This window comes from Pristiophorus japonicus, chromosome 1 (assembly GCF_044704955.1).
Source record: "Pristiophorus japonicus isolate sPriJap1 chromosome 1, sPriJap1.hap1, whole genome shotgun sequence".
NCBI lineage: Eukaryota > Metazoa > Chordata > Chondrichthyes > Pristiophoridae > Pristiophorus > Pristiophorus japonicus.
The window spans coordinates 399,071,080-399,098,391 of NC_091977.1; the positions used below are offsets into that span (position 1 = coordinate 399,071,080).

Below are 27,312 nucleotides of genomic sequence, written 5' to 3' on the forward strand. Positions count from 1 at the left end.
ATTGCAAGGGCCTTGTTCACAATTGAATGCACATTCTTACAATCATAGCCTCTTGCACTTTCTGAGCCAAATAAAATGTTCAGCATCATTTACTGACTTTATTGATAAATGAGTGAAAACAAACATCCAAAAAAGCAATAGTGATGAATCAGAAAAAAGCTGCAAATACTAGAAATCTGAAATGAAAATGCTGGAAATACACAGCATATCTATCCGGATCTGTAATGAGGAAAGGCTACATTTCTGAGGTGCTATTGTGCTGGGTGGAGTGCAGCAGGAGGCAACTTACACTCGCCGCTTTCAGCTCTGATGACCCTGTCCCAAATCGCAGGGATAGGGTCACTTAAAGAATGGAAGCAGGTGCCCAGGCTTCAGGTGACACAAGAAAGGTGTCTGTCTGTCCTGCATACGAAAGAGTGACACCCTGCCCCTCCGAGAGGGGGAACCAGGGGCCCGGTCAGGTTAAAGCGAAGAGTAAAAAGAGTAACTTTGAAACAGTAATCAACTCCTCTGGAATTGATTACCATTTGACCTTTATATTGACAGATATAAATTCACTGGTTTTATCAGCAGCGTGTCTGCCAGAATTCCCCCAGAAAACCCCCCAAAGTGCTGCCATAATGTGATTGGGATAGGATGAAAAAGCACCTTCTCCTGGGATTTCCTGCAGTATTTAAGAGCGACAAATTGGGTTTTGTTGCAAAAACGAATTGTATCACAATTCTGGTGGAATTCTGTCCCCTTTCTAGCAAAAGTTAAAGTTGCAGGTGTAGAAAATCTGTACTGACAATGAGTCTACATCTTAAACGTTAATCAGCCTTTTCTCTTGACTCATTTCCATTCTTCATACATTTTCTAGCATTTTTCATTTTTATTCCAAAAAAACAGCAACTTTTATGCTTAATCACATTAATTCTACATTTCAAAATGGCCCCAACATCACAGTCTGATGACTTTGAAAACAAGGTTTAAAAACTTAAAACATTTTTAGTAACTCACTAAACTTGCTGAGTGTTTGACTCCTTGGGATGGTACAGTTGACATCTCAACTCAATTCATTACTCAAAATAAAATGACATGACATTCTTGCATTGTTCCTGCACAAGCTAAAGCAGGTTCCTCAATCTGGCTCAAAGGCATTGTTTGTTGTCCCAGAACATGGTGCCTTCTTCCTGTTTTTCATGATGATTCTTCTCAGAATGCTGGGCGTTGTATGTGATATGTTCCCTGTCAGTGGTACACTGGCATCTGATTCAAGAGCCAGTATCGGATCCTTTCTGATGTTTTTCTCACTCTTCCTCTGTTTCCTGAAAGAAAATTATGTCAGACATGGGCTTTGCAATTCTCTTGAGCCTGATTCACTTAACCTTCAAATGCCATTTGAAAAAACTCCCTACTCACCTAGTTTAGCTAGTGAGTAATAGACATAGATGCAAGAATTGAATTGAGGTGAGGGTAGCTGTTCTTGACATTAAAGCTGAATTTGACTGTTTATGGTACCAAAGAGCCCTGGAAAACTATAGTCAATGGGAGTCATGGGGAAAACTCTCCAGTGGCTGGAGATAAACGTGACACAAGGGAAGATGGCTGTTGTGGTGTGTGAAATGATACAATGAACTCCGTACTGTGAGTCAGTGACTAGGTGTAACCTGGTCAGTCTTTAATGGCTTCCAGAAGTGAAGATACAAAGGTGAAATTCAGGTTATATACTGGGCCCAGCACGAGTGTACCTATGACCCTAGGACCTGCGACGGTAGTGCCCCCTGTTGGTGGGCAGACCTTATGTACATACATTACATCATTCCCTCTGCCCCAGTTCTTGGCACAAGTCCATATTACAAGTTCAGACGGTCCGGAGCCCTTCGCTCCCTGGTTGACCGTCTCAGTACCATCCCAGTGCTTTCCGAGTCTCTCACAACTTGAGGCTGGGCGTTGACCACAGTGGGTTCTTCTGATGGCTGGACGTGAGTTGGTTGGTCGTCTAAGCTCTCTGTGTCTTCTTCCAACTGTTCCGGTTCGTCAGTGTGTCTTAGCTTGATTTGATCAATGTGTTTCTTGCACATCTGCCCATTGTTGAGCTTAATCATATACACCCGGTTACCCTCCTTATCCGTTTCATTGCCCAGGAGCCACTTGGGCCCTTGACCATGGTTAAGTACATACACTGGATCATTTTCGGATATGTCGCGTGACACTGTGGTGCGGTCGTGATACCACTGCTGGCATTGACGTTGGGTTTTGACATGATCGTTAAGGTCAGGATGGACTAGAGAGAACCTTGTTTTGAGGCCTCTCTTCATCAATAGTTCCGCAGGCGGGACCCCGGTGAGAGTGTGTGGTCTTGTCCTGTAACTGAGCAGTATGCGTGACAGGTATGTCTGCAAGGAACCGTGAGTTACACGTTTCAGGCTCAGCTTGATGGTTTGAACTGCCCGCTCTGCTTGATCATTGGACGTGAGTTAGAATGGGGCTGACCTCACGTGTTTTATGCCATTGCGTTTCATGAACTCTTGAAACTCCAGGCTCGTGAAACACGGTCCGTTGTCGCTGACAACGATGTCTGGCAGACCATGTGTGGCAAACATGGTTCTCAGGTTCTCAATGGTGGCAGTGGAACTGTTGGATGACATGATCACACATTCTATCCATTTGGAGTATGCATCCACCACCACAAAAAATATTTTACCGAGGAAGGGGCCTGCAAAGCCGATGTGGATTCTAGACCACGGTTTGGATGGCCATGACCACAGACTGAGCGGAGCTTCCTTTGGGGCATTGCTTAACTGCATGCAAGTGCTGCACTGATGCACGCATGACTCTAAGTCCGAGTCAATGCCAGGCCACCAAACATGACAATAGCGGGGTGCATACTATGTAACTCCCGTACAAATCTCGCCCTGCCTTTCTTGGGCATTACAACACGATTACCTCACAGTAAACAGTCGGACTGGATGGAAAGCTCATCTTTGCGGCGGCTGTACAGTTTGGTTTCATCACCCATTTCCTTGGGGATGGTTGACCAGTCTCCGTTAAGAATACAACGTTTTACAACCGATAGGGTCGGATCCTGGTCCAGGTCTTAACTTGTTGAGCAGTTACAGGCGCCCCTTCACTCTCAAAGGCATTCATGACCATGAGTAGCTCTGCGGGCATTGGCGTTTCCACCTCCGGTCTGGGCAACAGTAACTGGTTCAATGCATCAGTGCAGTTGTCGGTGCCTGGTCTATGGCGAATGACATAATCATAGGCAGATAATGTCAGCGCCCACCTCTGGATGTGGGATGATGCATTGGTATTGATACCTTTATGTTCCGAGAACAATGGTATAAGTGGCTTGTGATTGGTTTGCAGCTTGAAGCGAAGCCAAAACAGGTACTGGTACATTTTCTTTAACCCATAAACACATGATAAAGCCGCTTTCTCTATCATGCTGTAGGCTCTTTCCACCTTGGACAGCATTCGAGACACGTACGCAACTGGTTGTAGTTTGCCTGACTCATTGGCTTGCTGAAGTACGCAGCCGACCCAATAGGACGACGCATCACAGGCCAAAACTAGACGCTTGCATGGGTCATACAGTACCAGTAGCCTGTGGGAACACAACAGATTTCTAGCCTTCTCAAAGGCTCTGAATTGAAGTTCACCCCACACCCAGTTGTCTCCTTTCCTGAGCAGCTTTTGCAAAGGCTCTAATACCGTGCTCAATTTGAGTAAGAAGTTACCGAAGTAATTGAGAAGACCCAGGAACGAACGCAGCTCTGTCACATTCTGGGGCCAGAGTGCATTTTTGATGGCCTCTGTTTTCGCGTCTGTAGGCCTGATTCCATCTGCAGCAATTTTTCATCCAAGGAATTAGACCTCTGGTGCTATGAAAATGCACTTCGAACGTTTCAGCCCGAGTCCCACTTTGTCCAGATGACGCAGAACCTCTTCCAGATTGTAGAGGTGCTCGGCGGTGTCACGACCTGTGACTAGGATGTTGTCTTGGAATACCACGGTCTGGGAACAGATTTCAATAGGCTCTCCATGTTTCTCTGAAATATGGCTGCCGCCGAACGAATGCTAAAAGGACACCTGTTGTAAACAAACAGTCCTTTGTGCGTGTTGATGCACGTAAGTTTCTTTGATAATTCAACCAGTTCCTGTGTCATGTAGGCCGACGTTTGATCCAATTTGGTGAACGATTTTCCCCTGGCTAGTGTTGCAAACAGGTCATCAGCTTTCGGTAGCGGGTACTGATCTAGTTTCGAAACTTGGTTGATCGTGACCTTGTAGTCTCCACAAATCCTGACCGTGCCGTCGCTCTTTAACACGGAACAATGGGGCTGGCCCATTCATTAAATTCGACCGGAGAGATGACCCCCTCGTGTTGTAGCCTGTCCAATTTGAGCTCGACCTTTTCTCTCGTCATGTGCGAGACCGTCCTGGCTTTGTGATGGACGGGCCTTACGTCTGGGCCTAGGTGAATCTGCACCTTGGCTCCCTTGAAGCTGCCAATTCCCGGTTCAAACAGTGAGGGAAATTTTCTCAGCACTTGAGCACACAAATCATCCGCTGATGACAAAGCTTTAATATCATACCATTTCCATTTTATTTTCTCGAGCCAACTCATGCCAAATAACAATGGGCCGTTGCCCGGGATAATCCATAATGGTAGATCATGAACCGCTCCCTCGTACGACACTCTTACTGCTGCACTACCGATCACTGGTATGAGCTCTTTGGTGTAGGTACGCAACTTCGCATTTATCGGACTCAGCTTGGGTCTCTCTGCCTTGGTCTCCCACAGCTTTTCGAACGTCCTCTGGCTCATTATCGATTGACTCGCACCCGTGTCTTTTTCCATGGATACCGGCACGTTGTTTAATTTTACCTCCATCATTATCGGTTGGCTCTTTGTTAGGAACGCACGCACGCTATACACTTCCTCCTCGGAGCTCTCAAATGCCTTGGGCTGCATTGCCAGATCCATGCTGAATTGATCATCATCCACTTGGTGTGTTGCAGCTCGCTTGCTCTGCTGTGGACACGTCCGCTGAAGATGCCCCATCTTCGCACACCCTCTGCATACACACTGCCTGAAGCGGCACTGATGGGGTCGGTGATTGCCCCCGCACGCCAACACGTTGAGCTCGGATTTGCACCCGATGGCGGGCTTTGAGCAGCTCTCGTTCTCGCATACGCAGTCGAGTAGGCCCTCGATGGCGAACTTTGAGCGGCTCCCGGTCTTGCAGACGCAATCGAGTAGGCCCTCGATGGCAAACTTTGAGCGGCTCCCGGTCTTGCAGACGCAATCGAGTAGGCCCTGCCATGTGCAGCTCTGCTGGCCATCGATACAATTTTGTACACAGTACTTGCCGTGGAGTTCCTGTTTTGCCGCGATATCTGCTTCGTGTTTTTCTGTGTGGACATGCACGCCTGGGCGATGGTGATGACCTTGCTGAAGTCCGGCGTCTCCACAGCCAGCAGCTTACTTAAGATCGCCTCATGTTTGACCCCGATCACGAAAAAGTCATGCAGCATGTCTTCCAATGCAGGCCCAAATTTGCAAGGCCCTGCAAGACGTCTCAGGTCGGCAACAAATGCCGCTACGTCCTGGCCTTCTGGATGAACGTGCGTATAGAGGCAATATCTGGATATGAGGATTCTTTCTGTGGGTTTAAGGTGTTCCAGAACTAGAGCACACAGTTCTTTGTAATCCTTTTCTGTAGGAAGAGTGGGTGAGAGCAGATTCTTGATGAGTGCATAGGTCGTGGGGCAACAGACGGTGAGAAGACCTGCCCTGCGCTTCTCTGCATTCTCGTCTTTGTTTAGGTCGTTTGCCATGAAATACTGGTCAAGACGATCCGTGAAATCTCCCCAATCCTCTTCCTCATCCTCACCACCAATGCCGAGTCCCCCCTCACCATCATCAACATCTTGGGGATCATGAATGACCAGAAGCTGTACTGGATCAGCCATGTCAACACTGTGACTACAAGAGCAGGGCAGATGCTGGGTACTCTGCAACATCTCATAACCCCTCAAAGCCTTTCCACCATCTAGAAGTTCAAGTCAGGAATGTGATGTAATCGTCACCACTCACCTGCATGGGTACAGCTGCAACAACACTCAAGAATCTCCACACCATCCAGGATAAACTAATTCATTTGATTGGTGCCCTACCACTGGACTCAATATCCACCCCATCCATCACCAGCACAGGATGCAGTGCAACAACTCACCATGGTTACTTCAACGCACCTACTTGTCCTGCAAACTCTACCACCAAGAAGGACAATAGTACCATAGAAAGACCATTCCCTTCCAAGTCCTGACTTAGACATAGATTGGCATTCCCTCATTGTTACTGTATCAATATCCTTGGGTTCACCCTCTAATGCCATCATATACATTTAAACTGAGCCAATCAAGTTTAAGTTGATGCCTGGCTTGACCTAAGTTATTTATTGTCAGCTAAAATGGCAATAGAGGCACGAGAAATGGATTCAGTGCCCCTGGGTTAGTGAGTGGAAAAATCAACCAAGTTTTCTGTTCCTAATTGCTATCCAGCAACCCCTGCTGGATGGACATTAGTGTAGACACTGAGTAAGGGTAGTATTGGTCTCAGCTGCGATGCCCTTAAGAGCGGCCTCCGGCCTGCGAGCACCATCGGAACAGGCCGGGGAGCAGAAGGAGCAGCGTGGCGGCATACCACTCCAGGGAGCAGCACGTGCTGCAGCAGGAGAGCAACGGCAGTGAAAAAGGATGTCACCAAGATCCAGGTTGGTGATTGGAGCGTGGGCAGGTACAGCTGGAGCGGTGAGGTCGGGGCAAAGGAGCGGCGAGAGATTGTAGAGGGATGTGATCGGAGCCCAGGAGAGGCATGAGTTCGGGGCCCAGAAGAGGCGAGGGCCCAGGGGCAGCACGGGCACGTCCACACTGTGATATGTGTGCACACTAGGTCCGTGCAGCAGAGCTGGTCTCCAGTCGTCTTGGTTAATTCTTGCTACTGGACCAAAATCTAGCTCTGTCAAGCCCGTGTGGTGCCTGATATGCAACGGTCACCACACGTTAAAAAAAATCCACGTACAGGCATCTTCCATCCTTCAAGATTTGGTTCGGACCTGGAATTTTAGGTCCATCATTGAAACACCTGTGAACTTTTTGACGTGGAAATAAGTCATCCTCGATTCGAGGGACTGCCTATGATGATGATGATGATGATGCCCTTGCATTTGAATAACTTGCTTCACTGTCAACATTTACTCATGAATAATAGCTACTTGGATGAGATAGTGGAGGGTGAACAGCAGGAAGTCAATATCTTCAGGAGTGGAGGGCAGGGAGAAAATTGGTAAGGAAAATGATCCTATTTAAGAACTAAATTAATGTTCTGAAGTCATTCAAATAATGAACAAATCTGTGTTGACATATGCATTACATATATGAAATGCATGCTTCTAAACGTCAATAAATCTCAAAATCTTAGTTACAAAAAATAATTTTAAAAGTAGAGACTACAGATAATTCACCAGCTACTTGACTGATTTGCAATCAAATACCTCATATTTTCAATAAAAGATTACCAATGATTTTTTGATTCATCTATTGAAATTTGAGTTATCCCAAATATTTACATACTAATGATTGTGACTCTATTGTACATATGTTCTTGTTTGTACATTCAGGAAATTTTGAAATGAAATGAGTTGAGATTTGATGCTTTAAGCAAATGATGATTTGACTGCTGCCTTAGCACTACTTGTCCCATGATCCTACCTGTCTTAGTGTAGTATTGTTATAATTATTATAGAAAGACTTTCGCCACAGATTGTGCAAACAGCAGGTTTTTTTTAACTTCCAAAATGTTCCATTCACATGACTGGTGTAAAGCTTGCTCTAAAGGAGGCCACATGCAATACTTCAGTGCTCCCATGGTATTATATATCTAAGACGTAATTATAGGAATTTATGTTCCCAACACAGAGCTTCATCTGTTGGGAGCACAAATACATAAAATTATTCCCATAATTTAGCTAAACAACCATTTAAACCATAACACTCAGTTTCAAAATTTCTTAACCAGATTGCTGTATGATGTGTGATGATAAAGCACTCCCTCTCACTTAGAATGGAGGCAGGATACTGACATTGACTGTTTCCTTCTTTTTCAAACATGCCTCCTGCTGGCTAACCATGGGAGTGATAGTGAACTGACAGAATCTCTCTCAAGTTTCCGAACAGGGTTTGCACCCACCCTCTCAGTTGCAGAAAGTCAAAGAAAAAAGGGGATAAATATAAAGAACAGTTTGCCCAAATATTCTCATTAACAACATATTTGGAAAGCTACATAGGTCGCTTTGCATTGAAAAGAAATTCAGTACTTGAAGGGTTAAATAATTAACTTTATTTAAAAAATGTAGCTTCACAGGATTGTCCTATTTTCAACACAAACATTTGACTGTTCAATAAAACCTAGTACTTAGGCTCTACGTCTAAACACAAAAGAGCAGACATGTGTTATGGAAAGAAATTGTAGGCAGACTGAGTTAAATGAGGGTTCGTTGTACAAAAAGGATAATTGCAGTTGACACTGCCATGTAATAAACAGCTGACCTCTGACTTGTGCCACCTGCCGTTCTGCTGAGGTCGCGCCGAATGTCTGACAGAAGGCCGTCGCCGGGCAACAGGCTTTCCTCAGATTAGTGACAGCTGTGTTCAAAAGAAGACTGGTCTTCAGCGGGCTGCGGGAGAAGCACTTACCCTTCTGTAAAACTGCTCACATCTGTAGTTGGCTCAGGAATCACACCTGGTCTGAGTGAAGCTTGCATAACCGGCAATGCCTGGGATTTCTTAGAAAAACAAGTTGTGTCAGAAATTTTAAAGAACATTTCTGGTGCATTTCTTTCTCCAGTTTCTATGAAAGCTAGGGTTTTCATAAGATACTCTTCCTTTTTAAATACTTCTTTTGTATCCATAAATTCTATCTTATCTGATTGCAAGCGTACATTGGCAATGCTTTACTGTCTCAGTTACAGGAAACACCTGCTTTGTAAATGTATCTTCAAAGGAGAAAAGAAGTACAGGAAATATTTTAATTTGGAAGTCACACTTTGAAAATAATTTATTTGATGTTTCAAGTACTTTAAGGGGTTTCCTTTGACGGCAGCATTCAGCATATTTTTCATGTCGGTTTTTATTTCCATTGCATGGTATGATTTCTAATCCAGTGATTACAGTGACCAGTCTGTACTGAGCTCTTAGTGGCTGGAATAGCCAGCAATAATAAATAGAACTCATAGTGACCTCTGCTGCCAAGTGCTACTGCATTTACTGACAATCTTTTTGTTTCGTCAGTGCCTTTCGTTGATTTACAATAGATTTAGATTTGGTTTCTGGGATTTTCTTTTAAATTAGTTCTAACAAATTAGAAGGATACATGTTGCAAGTCCTGACTCAAAACGTCGCTGAACAGGAACGTGGATCGGAGAATGACGTGAGGAGTCAGGGCGCCCAATCTGCGGGATGCACAATGTTCTGATTATTAAACTTGATCATCGCAAGTTCAGGAGTGAGCTGAACTCTGTGCTCGATTCACCCATCCACATTCCCTTTGAAAGAAGCTTCGTGCTGGGAGCAGGATTTGAATAATTTTACCCTTATTGTTTTTTTAGGAGTTAAACACAAATCCAATTTAAGGAGGTACAAAATCAAAATGAAATGAAAGAATAATTCAATGTGGAGGCACAAAAAGGAGAAATATGAAAGCAGTGCAGCATCTGATCCTCTCTCTGAAGAATGTCAATGTGAAAATGTTGCTGCATGAGATGGATGTAAAAAGGGCTGGCCTGTTTTTCTTTACAAGACACCATTCCCACCGAACGTAGTGGACCAGCTCTGCCAGGAGGGGCACAATGGTCTGTCGGTTGATTGCAAGAACTGTGAACAGAGAAGAAAGCCTTGCATTTATATAGTGCCTTCAGGACCTCAGGACGTCACAAAGCACTTTACAGCTGATGAAGTACTTTTGAAGTGTAGTCACTTGTAATATAGGAAATGTGGCAGCCACATTGTACACAGCAATCTCCCACAAACAGCATTGAGGCACTTTACAGCCTTCTGGACTCAACATCGAATTCAACAATTTCAGAGCATAACCTCTGCCCATCTTTGGCTCCCTTTCCCCCCTTCCTCTCCTATCTTATGTTTTTTTTTTCTCTTTGTCTCCAATGGCAGCTGGTCATTATTCCACCATTCACACCCTATCTAGACTAACCTTTTTCTACTTTCATCATTACCATTTCAACTCGGCCCATCATTCCTTTTGTCTCTCTAATCTCTCCTGCCTTCAATCTTATCACAGACCTTCCCTTTTGCTCTTTCTTCCCCTCCCCCTTTCAGTGCTTCTTAAGAATGTGCTCTTTTCGAACATTCGCCAGTTCTGACAAAGGATCATCGACCCGAAACGTTAACTCTGTTTTTCTCTCCACAGATGCTGCCTGACCCGCTGAGATTTCCAACATTTTTAATACAGATTCCAGCATCCGCAGTATTTTGCTTTTGTATCTGTTTTTGATATTGGTTGAGAGATAAATATTGACCAGGACACCGGGGAGAACTCCCCGCTCTTCTTCAGATTAGTGCCATGGGATCTTTTACGTCCACCTGAGCGGGCAGACTGGGCCTCAGTTTACCATCTCATCTGAAAGACGGCACCTCCGATGGTGCAGTGTTCCCTCAGTACTGCACTGGAATGTCAGCCTAGTTTTGTCTGTTCAGATCTCGGGAGTGGGATGTGAACCCACAACCTTCTGACTCACAGGCTACCCACTAAGCCACAGCTGATACCCTCGGAATAATTGCTGAATAATCACACATTATACACAACATTAATCATATTAACAGAATTGTTAACTCTGTTATGGAGGATGTTTTGAATTTTTGGATTAAATTTCCCCAACAAGAATCCCCTCCAACAACTGTAATTTGACACCTATCCTGCTAACTATTCTGGATTTTATTTTTGTTGGGATATTACATTGATAAAACATCTATATGTAACACATTTATATATTCAAATACTTCTTGGAACAAAACAGATGTGAATGAATTGCCATTAACAAATATGGGACACCAACTAGTAAAGAGCTAAAAATGACTAGTCATATTTATCTTCTTTCCAACATATTAGCTACTTCAAAAGCAAAAGAGGGATTTCATACATTAGAGGTGTTAGAAGACAGTACACCTCAAGGAATGTGACAAGGTAAGACTGCTGACTGGTGCCATTTACCAGCTCAAAGGCACAAGATCGTGCAACAGAATGTTACTGATAAACGTGTTCCACATTTATTGCTCACCATGGCAAGCCCTCACTCAACCTTACTGTTCTTTTATTGTACCTCATGCAAACCAATACCGCAGCAGGGTACATATTCAAGATTTAATACATAATTACCTCCTTTAAGGGTATCACACCTTGGGGCTGATTTTAATTGTTCAAACCTGGCATTAACTGGGTGGTAACAGCCTCAAAATGGGTCGGTAGATGTCCTGGCCCATTAGTGGCGATGCTCCAGCCGCCACCAATTTCAATGGGATTTTCCCTTGGGCAGCCAGAGCGTCTGCCTGTTTCAGGTGGTAGGCCTCTTTACTATGTAAATCGAGGTCCTATAATATAGTTAGGACCCGAATTGTAATTTATGGGGACAAATATGGTGGAGTGCATGACACGCATGGTGCAATCTTGTGACTTGGCGTTAAGTGGTCTAACTTATGGTTCTTAAAGGGATCACTGCTGGCCGCTCCAAAAATGGCAAGTTTTTGTGGAGGAGTGCTCCTCATGGCTCGACAAAAATATTGCAGAACACTGCCGGCTCTGGCTCACTTCCTAGGACCTACCACTGCGGGCTGGCTCTGTGTCTGCGCCACCTAATATTGCGTTTCTTGAGCCAGAGAGTTGTATCAGAAAGTCCATTCAGGGTGTGCTACTTTCCAGTGGCATGGAGCTGAGGCCTTGCCCTCCAAATGGCTCAGGCCTCCCACCGGCAGGAATGAGCGAGTGGTTGGTGCACTCCATCGGTCAGCCACCTGAAAGTTAAAACCTTCCTCCTTGTGACACAACCTGGCTGTATGATGCATGATCACCGACCAACACGCAGGTTAGCCTGCAGGTTGGGCACATTTCAGTCACTGTGCATGTGTTCCTTTAGCTTATTTACTTCTCTGCTGTACAACAAGATTACATAAAATTCAAGGGAACAGGTACCGACTGGAAGAAGGCTGACAGATTACATGGTCTTGAATCCCTTGGAAGAGATCACCTTGCTTATCCTGGCAAAGTAGAGCATGGAGGGAATAAGAAAAGTTAATACAGCAGGCATCTCTCAAGCTCAGACCTAGTACCATCCTGTTCTTATGTCTTGTGCCCCTTTTCACTCACATTATTTTCAATGCAAGCTCTACTTGAAGGTGTACTGGGGAGTCAGCCTTTGAATATCTGTTCAAAAGCAAAATACTGAGGATGCTGGAAATCTGAAATAACAACAGAAAATGCTGGAATTACTCAATAGGTCAGGCAGTATCTGTGGAGAGAGAAACAGAGTTAACGTTTTAGGTCGATGACCTTTACGTTAACTCTGTTTCTCTTTCCACAGATGCTGCCTGATCTGCTGAGTATTTCCAGCATTTTCTGTTTTTATTTCTAATATTTGTTCTCTATCTGTTATTGTAGTGCTGGAGAGCAGCCTGTCAGACCAACCAGTGGCCCAGCAAGGCTGCACACTGCATTCCTCTAACTGAAGTTTACAAGCAACAACACAGTGAGCTTGAGGAGGTAGCACCAGTTGAGGTAGAATGCACAAGTGAGGAGGAACAAGTGGCCATACAGAGGAGCAGGAACTTGGTGGCCAGATGGTCACATGGGTCCATCCCTGATGCTCTGCACTCTTGGAAAGCCTGACATTCGGGAAAAGTTCTATGACCTGTTGAGCTGATGCCTACGTTTCATGGGCAGAATGATGAATATCTTACCATTTGCAAACAAGCCCTCAGTCACTAGTTTGATGGGTCTGTAGAAAGCAGGATAACTGATTTGGACAAATGTCACTGATGATGGCTTGGAAGGATGAAGTATAATCCTCACCTTCGCATGCTTGGAAAGAGCCATCCGTGAGGTAGAAATTGTCTGCAGGTTAGGCTCTAGGAGATGGGGTAGTTCTGTAACATCTCCCTTGTGAAGTCTCCTTTGACTTGCTTAGAAAGGACTGTTTAGATTAGTAATTGCATCCCCCCCCCCCCACCCCGAGGTAAGGACAGGCACATATATGATGCCTGATGTATACCTCCTTTACAGCTACCCTTTTTTGTCTCCTCAAGAACTATTCTTCCTCCTCCAAATCTAGAGACACCAAAGAAATTTCCACCCTGACCACTTTCTTTGCTGCAAGTGAAGTAGCAGCTGGAAGCAAGTAATAGGAGTTGTAAACAAAAGTATTGAATTTCCACTCATACTGCGGGGCACACAGTCACTCCTGAGGTGAAACTACAGTCAGATAAGAGCTGGTGCCAGGGCCAGCAGTGAGTGAGGAAAGATGATTCACTCGGAATCGAGGAAGACTTGCTTCCACTCTTAAAATGAGTCCTTAGGTGGCTGAACAGTCCAATACGAGAGCCACAGTCCCTGTCACAGGTGGGACAGATAGTCGTTGAGGGTAAGGGAGGGTGAGACAGATTTGCCGCATGCTCTTTCCGCTGCCTGAGCTTGATTTCTGCCCACTCGAAGTGCTCAGCGCCCTCCCGGATGCACTTCCTCCACTTAGGGCGGTTTGGCCAGAGACTCCCAGGTGTCGGTGGGGATTTTGCACTTTATCAGGGAGGCTTTGAGGGTGTCCTTGTAATGTTTCCTTTGCCCACCTTTGGCTCGTTTGACATGAAGGAGTTCCGAGTAGAGTGCTTGCTTTGGGAGTCTCGTGTCCGGCATGAGGACAATGTGGCCTGCCCAGCAGAGCTGATCAAGTGTGGTCAGTGCTTCAATGCTTGGGATGTTGGCCTGGTCGAGGACGTTAATTCAACACCGCCTCCAGTGCGCCAGTGCAGCATTCGGCCGCCTGAGGAAAAGAGTGTTCAAAGACCAGGTCCTCAAATCTACCACCAAGCTCATGGTCTACAGGGCTGTAGTAATACCTCCTGTATGGCTCAGAGACATGGACCATGTACAGTAGACACCTCAAGTTGCTGGAGAAATACCACCAACGATGTCTCCGCAAGACCTACAAAGGAAAGGAGAGTGCTCCTGTGAAAGGGGCGGGGGAGCAGAGAGTGACTGTTCAGGCAACTTTACAAAATAGATTGCTTGGTCGACCTGTTAAATATAGATAAATTTAACAAGATAAATTTTCCTTTTGTTTGCTCTTGGGACCTCATGTTGGGAAATTGCTCACACAAAGCACATGATTTATCTTCATTAAAATTAATGGACAGAAAAACTTAAGATTGCTCATGTGATTTCCCTATATTCTGTCTTGACAGACAAGGTTAGGAGCATGCAATCGGAAAATTAATCTTGTTTATTTTTCCTTTAACTTTCAAATGTGAAGTGATAAGTGTTTTAAAATTAACCAAAATACACCATTTTTAATGTAAATATATTCAACAATTTTGGGGGGAACATGCACTGAACCCCTTTAGAAATGCCCGTGGTCACCTTTACAAACCACTGCAGCGTGGTGCACACAGTGGAGGTAGGCTGCAGGGGTGATTACAACATGTGGTGTGACTCCATAAAGCAAAGTCTCCATAGACACTGCCCCTCGTCAAATGAAGCCTGGATACTCAGCTGTGAAGTATCAGTGGGCAGCCTCTGTTGCTCCTCCTCTTCTTTCAAGAAGCAAAATAGAGATAAATTCCCAGAGGGGATCCTCAGCAAATAGCAGAAAAGCAGCTGGCAAAGTAGGCACAACAGCAAAATAACCAAAAAAATCCTAATAAGAATAATAAGGTTTTAACATCAGTAACTGAATAGGCTTGTCCTTTAAACCCTTCGAGGTAGTATTTAGCAACTCTAGATGACAATTTTATAGTGGCACGATTAAGACAAAGCAGAAATTAGATGGAAATAAGTGGAAAAGGGCTTCTAATGTCTCCACATCCTGACTGCCTTATTTACCCAAATGTGGGTGGGGCTCTGTCATCCGCTGGAAATGTTGGAAATTCAGGCAGCGTGGGGATTTAGTATAATGAATCCCCTTCCTAATTGCCGCTTCTCGTGCCTGATTGCTGCCCCAAAATTGAGTGGAACACAATGGAATATACAAGCTAGTGAGCCCAAGAGTGTAGATATATGAAGTACTAAGTATGGGGTCATCAAAGATAAAAGGATTCCTGCACCAGATCGCCAACCTGTATTCTGTCTATTACTGGAAAGTGTGCAGTGACTACTGGTAGAATAGTGTGTCAACTCACACTGTCATGGATCTCACATGAAGAATGGGGATCTCAGTGAGGCACCAAAAGGCTGTCTGTGCCCATAGAATCATGCTGCAGTATGAGTTATCACCTTCAGGAAAATCATAGAATCCTACAGCACAGAAGAAGGCAATTCGGCCCATTATGCCTGTGCTGACTCTTTGAATGAACTATCCAATTAGTCCCACTCCCCTATAAATGTTTCCTTTTCAAGTATACATCCAATTCCCTTTTGAAAGTTTGATTCCAACAACAACTTGCAATTATATAGTGCCTTTAATATAGTAAACCCTTTCAGGATGAATATTCCAGATCATAACAACTCGCTGCATAAAAATAAAATCTCCTCAATTCTCTTCTAGTTCTTTTGCTAATTATTTTAAATCTGTGTCCCTGGTTACCTGGTCATCCATGGAAACAATTTCTCTGTATTTTCTCCAATAAAAGCCCCTCATAATTTTGAACACCTCTATTAAATCCCCCCTTTAACCTTCTCTGCTCTAAGGAGAACAATTCCAGCTTCTCTAGTCTCACCATATAACTGAAGTCCTTCAACCCTGGTGCCATTCTCGTAAATCTCCTCACAAACCCTCTCAGGCACTCCAAGGAAAAAGGGCAGAAAATTGTAAATGTTTGTCCAGTGTACATTTTGCGCTGGAAAATAAATAGAAATGTACAGGATTGGAAATTCAATTTGCGCAGTCCCAAAGTTTACATGTAAATGTGTAGAAAAATCTAACAGAAAAGCAACTTAATGTTTGATGTGAAAAATTCTGGATACATTTGTAGTTTGGATAAAATCAGGTCCATACACGTTGTTTTTTACGTGTGGGTTCCACCGACTGTATGGAATTGTTAAAGTGACTGTAACCAGAACGCACAGGATCAAAGAGACATCAGTGTCACCTCTCCTTCCGTCCTCCATATAATGATACAAATTTGGTTTCACTCCATTTTAGCAGTGCAGAGCAGGACCTGGGTCAGGAACAATGGCAAAGAATTGTGTGTGTGCAAACCATTGATATTTAAATACTTTCAAATGGAGCTGAAGAGCCCGTTATAAGTTTGCTCAGTTTTGCACTGGTTTTCCATTTCATTTTTGGTCCAATTGTCTTTTTTGATACTATGATAACTAGTAGTAAACATTTACACTCCTTGCTTATCCAGTAGGATTCAGAACATGCAACATACCTCAAACATTGGTGATCTCCTTACTTTGTTATATCTGCCTGGCTCAGATAAGGGTAACCCCACGGGTTGATTATTGTCTAATACCTTGGCAGGGCTTTCTCCATCGTTACCATACTTCATTTTCTCATTAATTTCTTCTATGAACAAAACAAAGGAAAATTTGTTCCCATATTTGAGAGAATTATATGGTTATAGTTCAGAATCCTCAATTTGTCCATTCAATTTTTTTCCAGAATTTCAGGCTAAGAAGATAAAAAAAAGTGCATGGGACAAGGGTTCTTCAAGATTGTAACTGTTGCCTACATATTTTGTACAAAAATTGGAGGGAGTGTTTGTAGAGGTTGCAATGGAAAATACTGGACTTAAGCAAAAATAGTAAATCAAGATAACAGTCTGATTGCACCTAGGCTTCACCCTGAGGGATGTGTTTTGGTATCCTTGCCTGAATCATCTGAGGAGGAGAAACTATCTGAGGTGGGGGGTGGAGGAGAGTGGAAGAGATTAGCCAACAAGTTCCTCGGGATAGATCTAGGGTAGGACAGAACGTCTAGCCAACCCATGGATGTGCCTCAATCCTATCCTAAATCCCAGGGTCAGAACATTAGCTTATTGTGGGCAGGCACTGTGCCATTTATGGTGTAACTGGAATGCCCACTTTAATCGGGGTGGGTGGGTGAGATTTTAGTACAACATTTTATCACCAGCTGTGTTGGTTGAAGATTTTTTTTAATTTAAACTGGCCAGGTTTATAATTTCCTGTTTTGCCAAGGGTAATTGATCACCCAGGAAACCTGGCTGATTTCTTTTCCTCCTCTTTAGCCCAGGAATGCTGAAGCCAAATTGAATACCTGTACCCTACTGCTATCCTGGCTGAGATTAACTAACTCAGCACAGGTTGAGAATCAAACAAGGGACATTCTGACGAAAGGTCATCGACCTGAAATATTAACTCTGTTTCTCTTTCCGCAGATTCTGCCTGACCTGCTGAGTATTTGCAGCATTTTCTGTTTTTATACAAGGGACATTGTGACCTCACTTTACCAACTGAACTATTGGGAGAGCTGGCTTCATGGAAGAAAATTATCTCTTCTCTAGTCAATCAAATTATAATTCACAGCCACAGGTATTTCAATACCCATCTGTGCCCAATGTGGCACAACAGTGGAGTGCTCATGTTTAGTCCATTAACAAATGCCCAATTGTTCCCAGAAAGAGACAGTTTATGAGTGTCTTCTTCTTAGGCAGTCCCTTGTATCGAGGATGACTTGCTTCCACGCCAAAAAGGGATAAGTTCACAGGTGTTTCAATGAAGGACCTATTATTCCAAGTCCTGAACTACATCTTGAAGGGCGGAAGATGCCTGTGCGTGGATTTTTTTAACGTGTGGTGGCCGTTGCACACCAGCCACCACACGGGCTTGACAGAGCTAGATCTTGGTTCAGTGGCAAGGGTTAACCAAGGCGACTGGAGACCAGCTCTGCTGCATGGGTCTGGTGCGCACACATATTGCAGTGTGGGCTGGCCCATGCTGCCCCTGGACCCTTGCCTCTTCTGGACCCCAATCACGTTGCTCTGCAATCTCTCACCGCTCCCTCGTCCCTCCTGCTGCACCTGCTCATGCTACAATCACCGGTTATGGTGACGTCCAATCCAGTCGCCCTCTTCACTGCTGTTGCTCTCCTGCACCAGCTCGCGCCACTCCCTGGAGTGGCATGCTCCTTTTAAGGCCCCGAACTGCTGCAGATGTTCTTCGCAGGTCGGGGCCCCATGCTCGCCACTCCTTAACTGGTAAGTATTGTATTACTAGCATGTGTACCTTGCTGCTCTTACATATTCTGTTCTAAATAAAATTTTCTTATTCATTCACAGGATGTGAGCATTGCTGGCAAGCATTTATTGCCCATCCCTAATTGCCCTTGAGTGTGTAGGTTCTGGTGAATGGTACAACTTACAACAAAGTGACTCATGTCATCAAGTCATATATTTGCTGACAAAACAGAATTCAATTTAGCAAACGCGCCCTTAAAGAAGAATGATGTTTTTGACACTCAAAGGTTGACACTATAAACAATGACATATAATGGAACTGAAGACCTCCTCGTTTCATAGGCTGCTTGGCTCACATTTTGGGAAAATGTGATCTGAATCCCAGCACTTACTGTGTTTACTGACATAGGTGGATGGGAAGTATCCCTGTCGCCCATTCTGCAAGCGGCCAAACCACCACACCTCATTATCTTTGTACAGAACTTGGATAACATCACCTTGGCAAAGTACCAGCTCATCTGACCAATGGGGATGGTAATCGTATGCTGCCACCACCTAGAAAAAATCACATATGAAGGAATGTTTAAACAAATATTTATGCTGTAATAATGGCAACATTTGTCTCAGAGGTGAAGTAAAGAACCTAGCTTTTTATTATTTCAATTTTGAGCCTATTGACAAACATTCCCTACTGCAGACTCCTGTTCATTTTCAATTGGGTTGAGATTCAATTAGATGAAATTCACAGTGTGGCAGTGTCCAATAGACAGCTCGTCAGCCAAATCCAGCCAGTGAGCACCATTCAGCCGGCCCACACTTCTCATACACACAGCTGGTTTCAACTACGGCCGGTTTCATTGGAAGCTGCAACTAACTGTATTTGAAATTGGCATTTTGTGTTTAATGAGAAAATATGCAGGCTGGATGAACAGCTCAGCTGCAACCCTTTAAATTTCCTGGGCCTGCAAGTCAACAAGTCTTCCTGTCCAATAATGTAAATCTTTAAACCATTCCAGTTTGGATTCTCTAAAGTGCAGGGTATTAATATGCAAGTATTATTTTATTCATTCACATGATATGGGCATCGCTGGCAAGGCCAGCATTTATTGTCCGTCCGTAATTGCCCCTTGAGAAGGTGGTGGTGAGCCTCCTTCTTGAACCGTTGCAGTCCATCTGGTGGAGGTACCCCCACAGTTGTTAGGGAGGAAGTTCCAGGATTTTGACCCAGCAATGATGAAGGAATGGCGATATATTTCAAAGTCAGGATGGTGTGTGACTTGGAGAGAAATTTTGAGGTAGCGGTGTTCCCATGGATCTGCTGCCCTTGTCCTTCTAGGGGGTAAAGGTCAGGGGTTTGGGAGGTGCTGTTGAAGAAGTCTTGGCAAGTTGCTGCAGTAGATGGTACATACTACTACCACAGTGCGCCGGTGGTGGAGGGAGTGAATGTTTAAGGTGGTGGATGGAGTGCCAATCAAGCAGGTTGCTTTGTCCTGGATGGTGTCAAGCTTCTTGTGTGTTGTTGGGGCTGCACTCATCCAGGCAAGTGGAGAATATTCTATCACACTCCTGACTTGTGCCGTGTAGATGGTGGAACAGCTTTGGAGAGTCAGGAGGAGGTGAGTCTCTTGCTGCAGAATACCCAGTCTATGAACCTGCTCTTGTAGCCACAATATTTATGTGGCTGGTCCAATTAAGTTTCTGGTCAATGGTGACCCCCAGGATGTTGATGGTGGGGATTCAACAATGGTGTTGAATGTCAAGGGGCGGTGGTTAGGCTCTCTCTTGATGGAGATAGTCATTGCCTGGCACTTGTGTGGTGTGAATGTTATTTGTCACTTATCACCCCAAGCCTGAATGTTATCCAGGTCTTGCTGTATGCAGGCCATAAAGGGGGTATCTTGTACTCCATATTGATTCACACTGCATATATATCAGATTCAAACTAGTACAGAAGCAGAGTCTAAAGTGTAAGTTTTCAGATCTAAATTTATGTTAAGATAGATTAATACTGAAAATTTATATTGAGAATTTACATTGAGAACTTGTAAAATTATATCTGATTTATCCTGCTGCAAAATCTCAATGTCAATGGGGCTACCATTTGACAACAGAGTTAAGAGATATTTTCTGTACATTATCTCAGTGCTTCAGGGTTATGATTGAAAAATGGCTTGAGTGATTTAGTATTGAGCTATTTCTCTTTTTACAAACCATTGTTACAATGGTGGTCACCTGGGTCTACAGCAATAAAAGTTATAAGTTTTCTAATATAACATTCTGTGGGCTTGAGAAGATTAAGTGAAAAAGCAAAATTTGGTAATAGAAATTCCTGTGCACAGCTAAAACTGTATAGTGAAGTTACATGGCTACAGAAAGTAAGCTGAATAAATAACTAAGCCCTGATTTTAACTCCAGGTGGATTTTGAGTGGAGTGAGTTAGAAATTCACCCATTGCAGCAGAAAACAGGCCTGGGTATTTTAACTCCCAGGCCTCATGACCATTCCGCCAGTCTAGCCTCCAGAAAGTAGGTGTGGTGAAAGGGGATCCAGGAGGGTTTTGTAGTAGAAAAGGCAGAAGAGGCCGCGACTTTTCTTGAGGCCTGGAGGAACACTCCTGCTTCTTCTGGCACCATAAACGAAAGTAAAAAGCCTACCTGTTTGGGCCGCTTCATCTCCTCATCATATCGCGACTCACTCCAGCCTGGCGGGAAGGTTGTGGTGCCGTCCCTGCTTAGACTTGTGTTAAAATCAAAGTCAGGGCCAGATGATGTAATTGGACTCTAACCTGTATATTAGAGTGGCCCCAAAAGGGCAGAATAAGGGGGAAAAAAGAATCAAGATAAGGACCATGCCGATTTTGGGTGGGTGGCTTAGCTGCTTCTCCAGAAGGCTGAGTAAAAATCATGGTCAATGTGATCAAGCAGCTTTCCAATGGGTAAGTAACGTGGAGTAATTTAATTGTCCATCTGCCTGGTTTCTGCTGGGTGAGTAGGATTAATATAGTTTCCCCGATTCGAAGTAATTTGGACCTGGCTGTGGAAGTTATACTGGCAATTGATTCAAAACTCCACTTCAGTTGAACAGAATTCAACTGTAAACATAGAAACATAGAAAATAGGTGCAGGAGTATGACATTCGGCCCTTCGAGCCTGCACCACCATTCAATATGATCATGGCTGATCATGCAACTTCAGTACCCCGTTCCTGCTTTCTCTCCATACCCCTTGATCCCTTTAGCCGTAAGGGCCACATCTAACTCCTTTTGAATTATCTAACGAACTGGCCTCAATAACTTTCTGTGGTAGAGAATTCCACAGGTTCACAATTCTCTGAGTAAAAAAGTTTCTCCTCATCTCGGTCCTAAATGGCTTATCACTTATCCTTAGACTGTGACCCCTGGTTCTGGACTTCCCCAACATCGGGAACTTTCATCCTGCATCTAACCTGTCCAATATGTTTCTATGAGATCCCCTCTCATTCTTCTAAATTCCAGTGAATATAAGCCTAGTCGATCCAGTCTTTCTTCATATGTCAGTCCTGCCATCCCGGGAATCAGTCTGGTGAACCTTCGCTGCACTCCCTGCACTGTACAAGAATACCTCATTTTTTAACCACATCTGCAATATGATGTCACTGGAATTCCTGAGATAGTAGACATAATGGTATGTGGCCCTCAGCCAGTCGATAACAGTGCGACCTGCCACCATCCAAGAACATGTGTGAATATTGCTTTATATTTTTATTAAATTAAACAGATTTCTAAAACAAAACGGTTAGATTAAAAGTGTCCAAACTTCTTGTGTTCAGGTGCATATCATGGAGCCTCCAGACCACAGTTTAAATACACGTTCCCATTAATTTGTTTTAGATACCAACAAATTCATCTCTGTTCTCTCCATAGTAATACACAACTACAATGCAGCATGGTGCCCCAGAGGACAGAGTGACCAAGCATAGGCAGTTTCTCTCCTGAATGCTATGCTTGGAGTTATGGAAACCTTGTTGGATTTCATAGGCTAGGAGGTTCACTGGAGAGAAGCAGCATGGTTTGCTTTATACTTCTCAGCAGTACCTTACAGTCTGCTCTCACACAGACTATTAGTCATCCTGCAGAGATGTTCCATGACTGTGGCAAAGCAGGAAAAGGAACAAATAAGGCAGCTTACAGCAAATAAGCTTATAGTTTATATAAACAATAGCTGTCTGTAACACACATACTCCTCTCACACAAGGAGAACATTTGCACTTGGTGAGCAACTTTATCTGCATAGTTCTAAAGTTCCAAAGTAGTTGCTTTTCATAGAAACAGGAGAAAGCCATTCAACCTCTCAAATCTGTGCCGCCATTCAATTAGATCATGACTGATCTGTACCTCAACCCCATTTACCCGCCTTTACCTATATTCTTTGATACCCTTACCTACCAAAAATCTATTGATCTCGGTCTTGAAAGCTTTAATTGATCCAGCATCCACAGCCTTTTGGGCTTCAAAAAGTTCCCGGTTTCTACTGCACTTTGTGTAAAAAAGTGCTTCCTAATTACATTTCTGAATGGCCAGGCAGTAATTTTAAGATTATTCCCTCCTGTTCTGGACTCCCACACGACAGGAAAAAGATTTGCTTTAAATATCCTATTGAATGACTTTATAATTTGAAATACCTCGATTAGATCACCCCTCAATCTTTTATATTCAAGGGAAAGCAAGCCAAGTTATGCAACCTGTCCTCATAATTAAACCCTTTAACCCCAGTATCATTCTGGTGAATGTATGTTGCAATCTCTCCAAAACCAATATATCCTTCCTGAGGTGCTGTGCCCAGAACTGAATGCAGTACTCTGGATGGGGTCTGACCAAGGCTCTGTACAATCGAAGTATAACTTCCTTCGATTTGTATTCCAGCCCCCTTGAGATAAAGGCCAACATTCCATCAGCCTTTTTGATTACTTTTTGTACTTGTCCACTGGTTTTAATGATTTATGTACATGGACACCCAAATCCCTTTGCTTCTCCACATTTTCTGGTCTATCTCCATTTAGAAAATACTTCTATTTGTCTTTCTTGGATCCAAAATTCGATGACCTCACACTTTCACTTATGTAAAAGCAGCCACAGATAGATTATTACCATCCCTTTATCATTGTGTCAGCCGTGGCTCAGTTGGTAGCACTCTTGCCTCTGAGTCAGAAAGTTGTGGGTTTAAGCCCCACTTCAGAGACTTAAACACAAAAATCTAGGCTGACACTTTAGTGCAGTACTGAGGGAATGCTGCACTGTCGTAGTGATGTCTTTCGGATGAGATGTTAAACCGAGGCCCCATCTGCTCTCTCACATGAACGTAAAAGGTCCCATGGCACTATTTCGAAGAAGAGCAGGGGAGTTATCCCCAGTGCCCTGGCCAATATTTATCCCTCAATCAACATCACAAGAAAACAGATTATCTGATCATTATCACATTGCTGTTTGTGGGAGCTTGCTGTGTGCAAATTGACTGCTGCGTTTCCGACATTACAACAGTAACTACACTTTAAAATGTATTTCATTGGCTGTAAAGCACTTTGGGACATACTGAAAGGTGCTATATAAATGTAAGTCTTTCATTCAGGTTGCTTGCCTCGAAGCTTTTCTGTTTATGTGAATTAATGCTGGGATTCTGGACACTGGAGAAAGTTCTCTCTAAAAAATTATGCCTTTATATTCACATGATTGCTCATGGTTAACAATTGCAGAAAACTGCTAGCCCTAAAATGTGCTGATTATCAAAGATAAAAGGACCCATACAAATACAAAATACTGCGGATGCTGGAAATCTGAAATAAAAACAGAAAATGCTGGAAATACTCAACAGGTCAGGCAGCATCTGTGGAGAGAGAAACAGAGTTAACGTTTCAGGTCGATGATGAAAGTATTTCCAGCATTTTCTGTTTTTATAAAAGGACCCATGCCTGGGACACACATTAAAAATTTATGTAAGTGATGCGGGAGTCATGTTATATCGCCTCTGTGTAATTTTCCTGGATTTCCCCCTGCCATTGTCCAGAAAAAGTGGGAATCAATGGTTATCAGCCAGGCAGCCCTTTCACATCAGAGGATCTAAAACATGGACTGCCAACAACCCTATTTCAACCCCCAGTAAGGTAAGTTCTACATTTTAAGGTACCAGCAAGGAGATCTAGCTGGAGTTATCTGGTCACTGTCCATGGCAGCAATCAGCATCCTTACATGCAATCAGAATCCTCCCATCTAATGAAGCTGAATACAGACTGCATGCTGACACTTGGCTATTACTGCATGACACCTCCACAGTTGGAATTTTTCACTTTTTACTTGTTTGTTGAAGAAGACAGCCCATGATAACAATTCTAGAAACATAGAAACATAGAAAATAGATGCAGGAGTAGGCCATTCAGCCCTTCAAGCCTGCACCACCATTCAATAAGATTATGGTTGATCATTCACCTCAGTACCCCTTTCCTGCGTTCTCTCCATACCCCTTGATCTCTTTAGCCGTAAGGGCCATATCTAACTCCCTCTTGAATATATCCAATGAACTGGCATCAACAACTCTCTGCGGCAGGGAATTCCACAGGTTAACAACTCTAGAAGAAGGGACCCTGTGGTTGGGGAGGGGGCCAGTGGTGGGGACAGAGGCTGCACCACAACAATTGCCACAAAGGCTCCTAAAAAGCTAAGTGACAACAGAAAAAACAAATTATAAAAGTTGTTCAAAGAATCTTCCTACTAAGCTCTTTAAATGTGTACAGCTCAGCTCCTAGCAGCCCTGACTGCCCATTTAGTATGGCTGGGTACATCACTTGGTGGCATGCTGGCGCGAATGTTGAGAAATTGCATCCACATCACAATAAAGCCCAGGGGATTAAAGTTGCAGTGGCAGCGTGGATACAAAATTGGCTAAGAGACAGAAAGCAGAGAGTAGTGGTGAACGGTTGTTTATCAGACTGGAGGGAAGTATAGATGGTGTCCCACAGGGGTCAGTATTAGGACCACTGCTCTTTTGATATATATTAATGACCTGGACTTGGGTATATAGAGCATAATTTAAAAGTTTGCGGATGACACAAAACTCGGAAATGTAGTAAACAGTGAGGAGGATAGTAACAGACTTTAGGAGGACATAGACTAGTGAAATGGGCAAGACACATGGCAGCTAAAATTAAATGCAGAGAAGTTTGAAGTGATACGTTTTGGGAGGAAGAATGAGGAGAGGCAATATAAACTAAATGGTTCAATTTTAAAGAGGGTGCAGGAACAGAGACAACTGGGGTTGTATGTACACAAATCTTTGAATGTAGCAGGACAAATTGAGAAGACTGTTAAAAAAGCATATGGGATCCTTGGCTTTATAAACAGAGTCAAAAGCAAGGAAGTTATGCTAAATCTTTATAAATTATTGGTTAGGCCCCAGCTGGAGTATTGTCTCCAATTCTGTGCACCATACTTCAGGATGGATGTCAAACCCTTAGAAAGCGTGCAGAGGAGATTTACTAGAACGGTACCAGGGATGATGGACTTCAGTTATGTGGAGAGACTAGAGAAACTGGGGTTGTTCTCCTTAGAGCAGAGAAGGTTAAGGGGAGACTTAATAGAGGTGTTCAAAGTCGTGAAGGGTTTTGATAGCGTAAATATGGTGAAACTGTTTCCAGTGGCAGAAGGGTCAGTAATAGAGGACACAGATTTACGGTAATTGGCAAAAGAACCAAAGGCGAGATGAGGAGAATTATTTTTACGCAGCGAGCTTTTATTATCTAGAATGCACTGCCTGAAAGGCTGGTGGAAGCAGATTCAATAATAACTTTCAAAAGAGAATTGGATAAATACTTGAAGGAGAAGGGCTACAAGGAAAGATCAGGGAAGTGGGACTAATTGGATAGCATTTTCAAAGAGCTGTCCCAAGCACGATGGGCTGAATGGCCTCCTTCTACCCTATATCATTCTATGATTCAATGATCTTATCAGAACTTGATTTAAGTATTAAAATGAAGTCTTTCTGTGTCTATTAATTCCCGACTCAAAATATTCAGTTTGCACAAAATAGGTGATCTCCAGCCTATTTTCACATCAGTAACTCCCACTTTGTATCTGAAAAATAGTTAAATCTACCCTATAGTTTGTCTACTAGATCTGTCATAGAATGAAATTATTTATAGCAACCCTGCTGTTGCATGGAAATTGGGCTCTTTTCAAACTCGATTGAAACTGCGCTTAGAATCCATATCAAATCTGAAGCCAGAGGCTGTTAATAAATACAAACCCAACTGATGCAGCTTCATGTTTTCCTAACCTTCAAATACTTAAACCACCAGTGATTATGTCTAGTTATACAACCCTTGATATTTTTATAACTGTCATTTAGAAGCTTTGAAGTTCTTACCCACTTTTTACAAATTCCTGTATTTCAGTGTTATTATGTCTGTAATGTACCTTTGAATGACTCCACGAGGCAATGTGTTGTACTCAAACTGTCGTGACCTTGGTCCTTTATTCGTAACTCCAGAGTGAGCCGGCCGCATGATGGCTCCCCTTTTATACAGCCCGTGCCACCAGGGCAGGAAACCCTGGTCTCCACCAGTTGCACCCTCTAGTGGTGCCAGCATGTATATACACAGTGTAAACCTTATTGAAAGTACATCAGGTAAACAAGTCTCCATCTTATGCAACTATATAGTGACTACACAGAGAGTATATCTAAAGTCGGCATATATAACATCACAAAAAATGTTGGAATCAATCATTAAGGATGAAATAGCAATGCATTTAGAAAGCAGTGACAGGATCGGACCAAGTCAGCATGGATTTATGAAAGGGAAATCATGCTTGACGAATCTTCTGGAATTTTTTGAGGATGTAACTAGCAGAGTGGACAAGGGAGAACTAGTGGATGTGGTGTA

The 27,312-nt window shown here is 43.5% G+C and overlaps 1 protein-coding gene across 1 annotated transcript; it reads right to left on the minus strand.

Moving 5' to 3' along the window:
• Positions 1 to 230: 230 nt before the first annotated feature.
• Positions 231 to 26,908, minus strand: LOC139259754 (vexin-like). Its single transcript, XM_070875444.1, has 5 exons — positions 26,846 to 26,908; positions 18,798 to 18,960; positions 16,639 to 16,775; positions 8,746 to 8,834; positions 231 to 1,307 (listed from the first exon to the last, which is right to left on the minus strand). Exons 3-5 carry the CDS (start codon positions 16,756 to 16,758, stop codon positions 1,121 to 1,123), a joined length of 396 nt encoding a protein of 131 aa, XP_070731545.1. The 5' UTR covers positions 16,759 to 16,775; positions 18,798 to 18,960; positions 26,846 to 26,908; the 3' UTR covers positions 231 to 1,120.
• Between the last annotated feature and the right edge of the window lie 404 nt (positions 26,909 to 27,312).

What these genes read in the sequence shown, in the direction of transcription:
- LOC139259754 (XM_070875444.1), bottom strand. Translation starts at nt 16,758, where the DNA reads ATGAAGTATGGTAACGATGGAGAAAGCCCTGCCAAGGTATTAGACAAT. An exon ending in GGAGATCACCAATGTTTGAG is followed by an intron (nt 8,835 to 16,638) that starts GTATGTTGCATG and finishes TGTTTTTCTAAG; the next exon opens with AAATCCCAGGCATTGCCGGT. An exon ending in GTGAGCAGTTTTACAGAAGG is followed by an intron (nt 1,308 to 8,745) that starts GTAAGTGCTTCT and finishes ATTTTCTTTCAG; the next exon opens with GAAACAGAGGAAGAGTGAGA.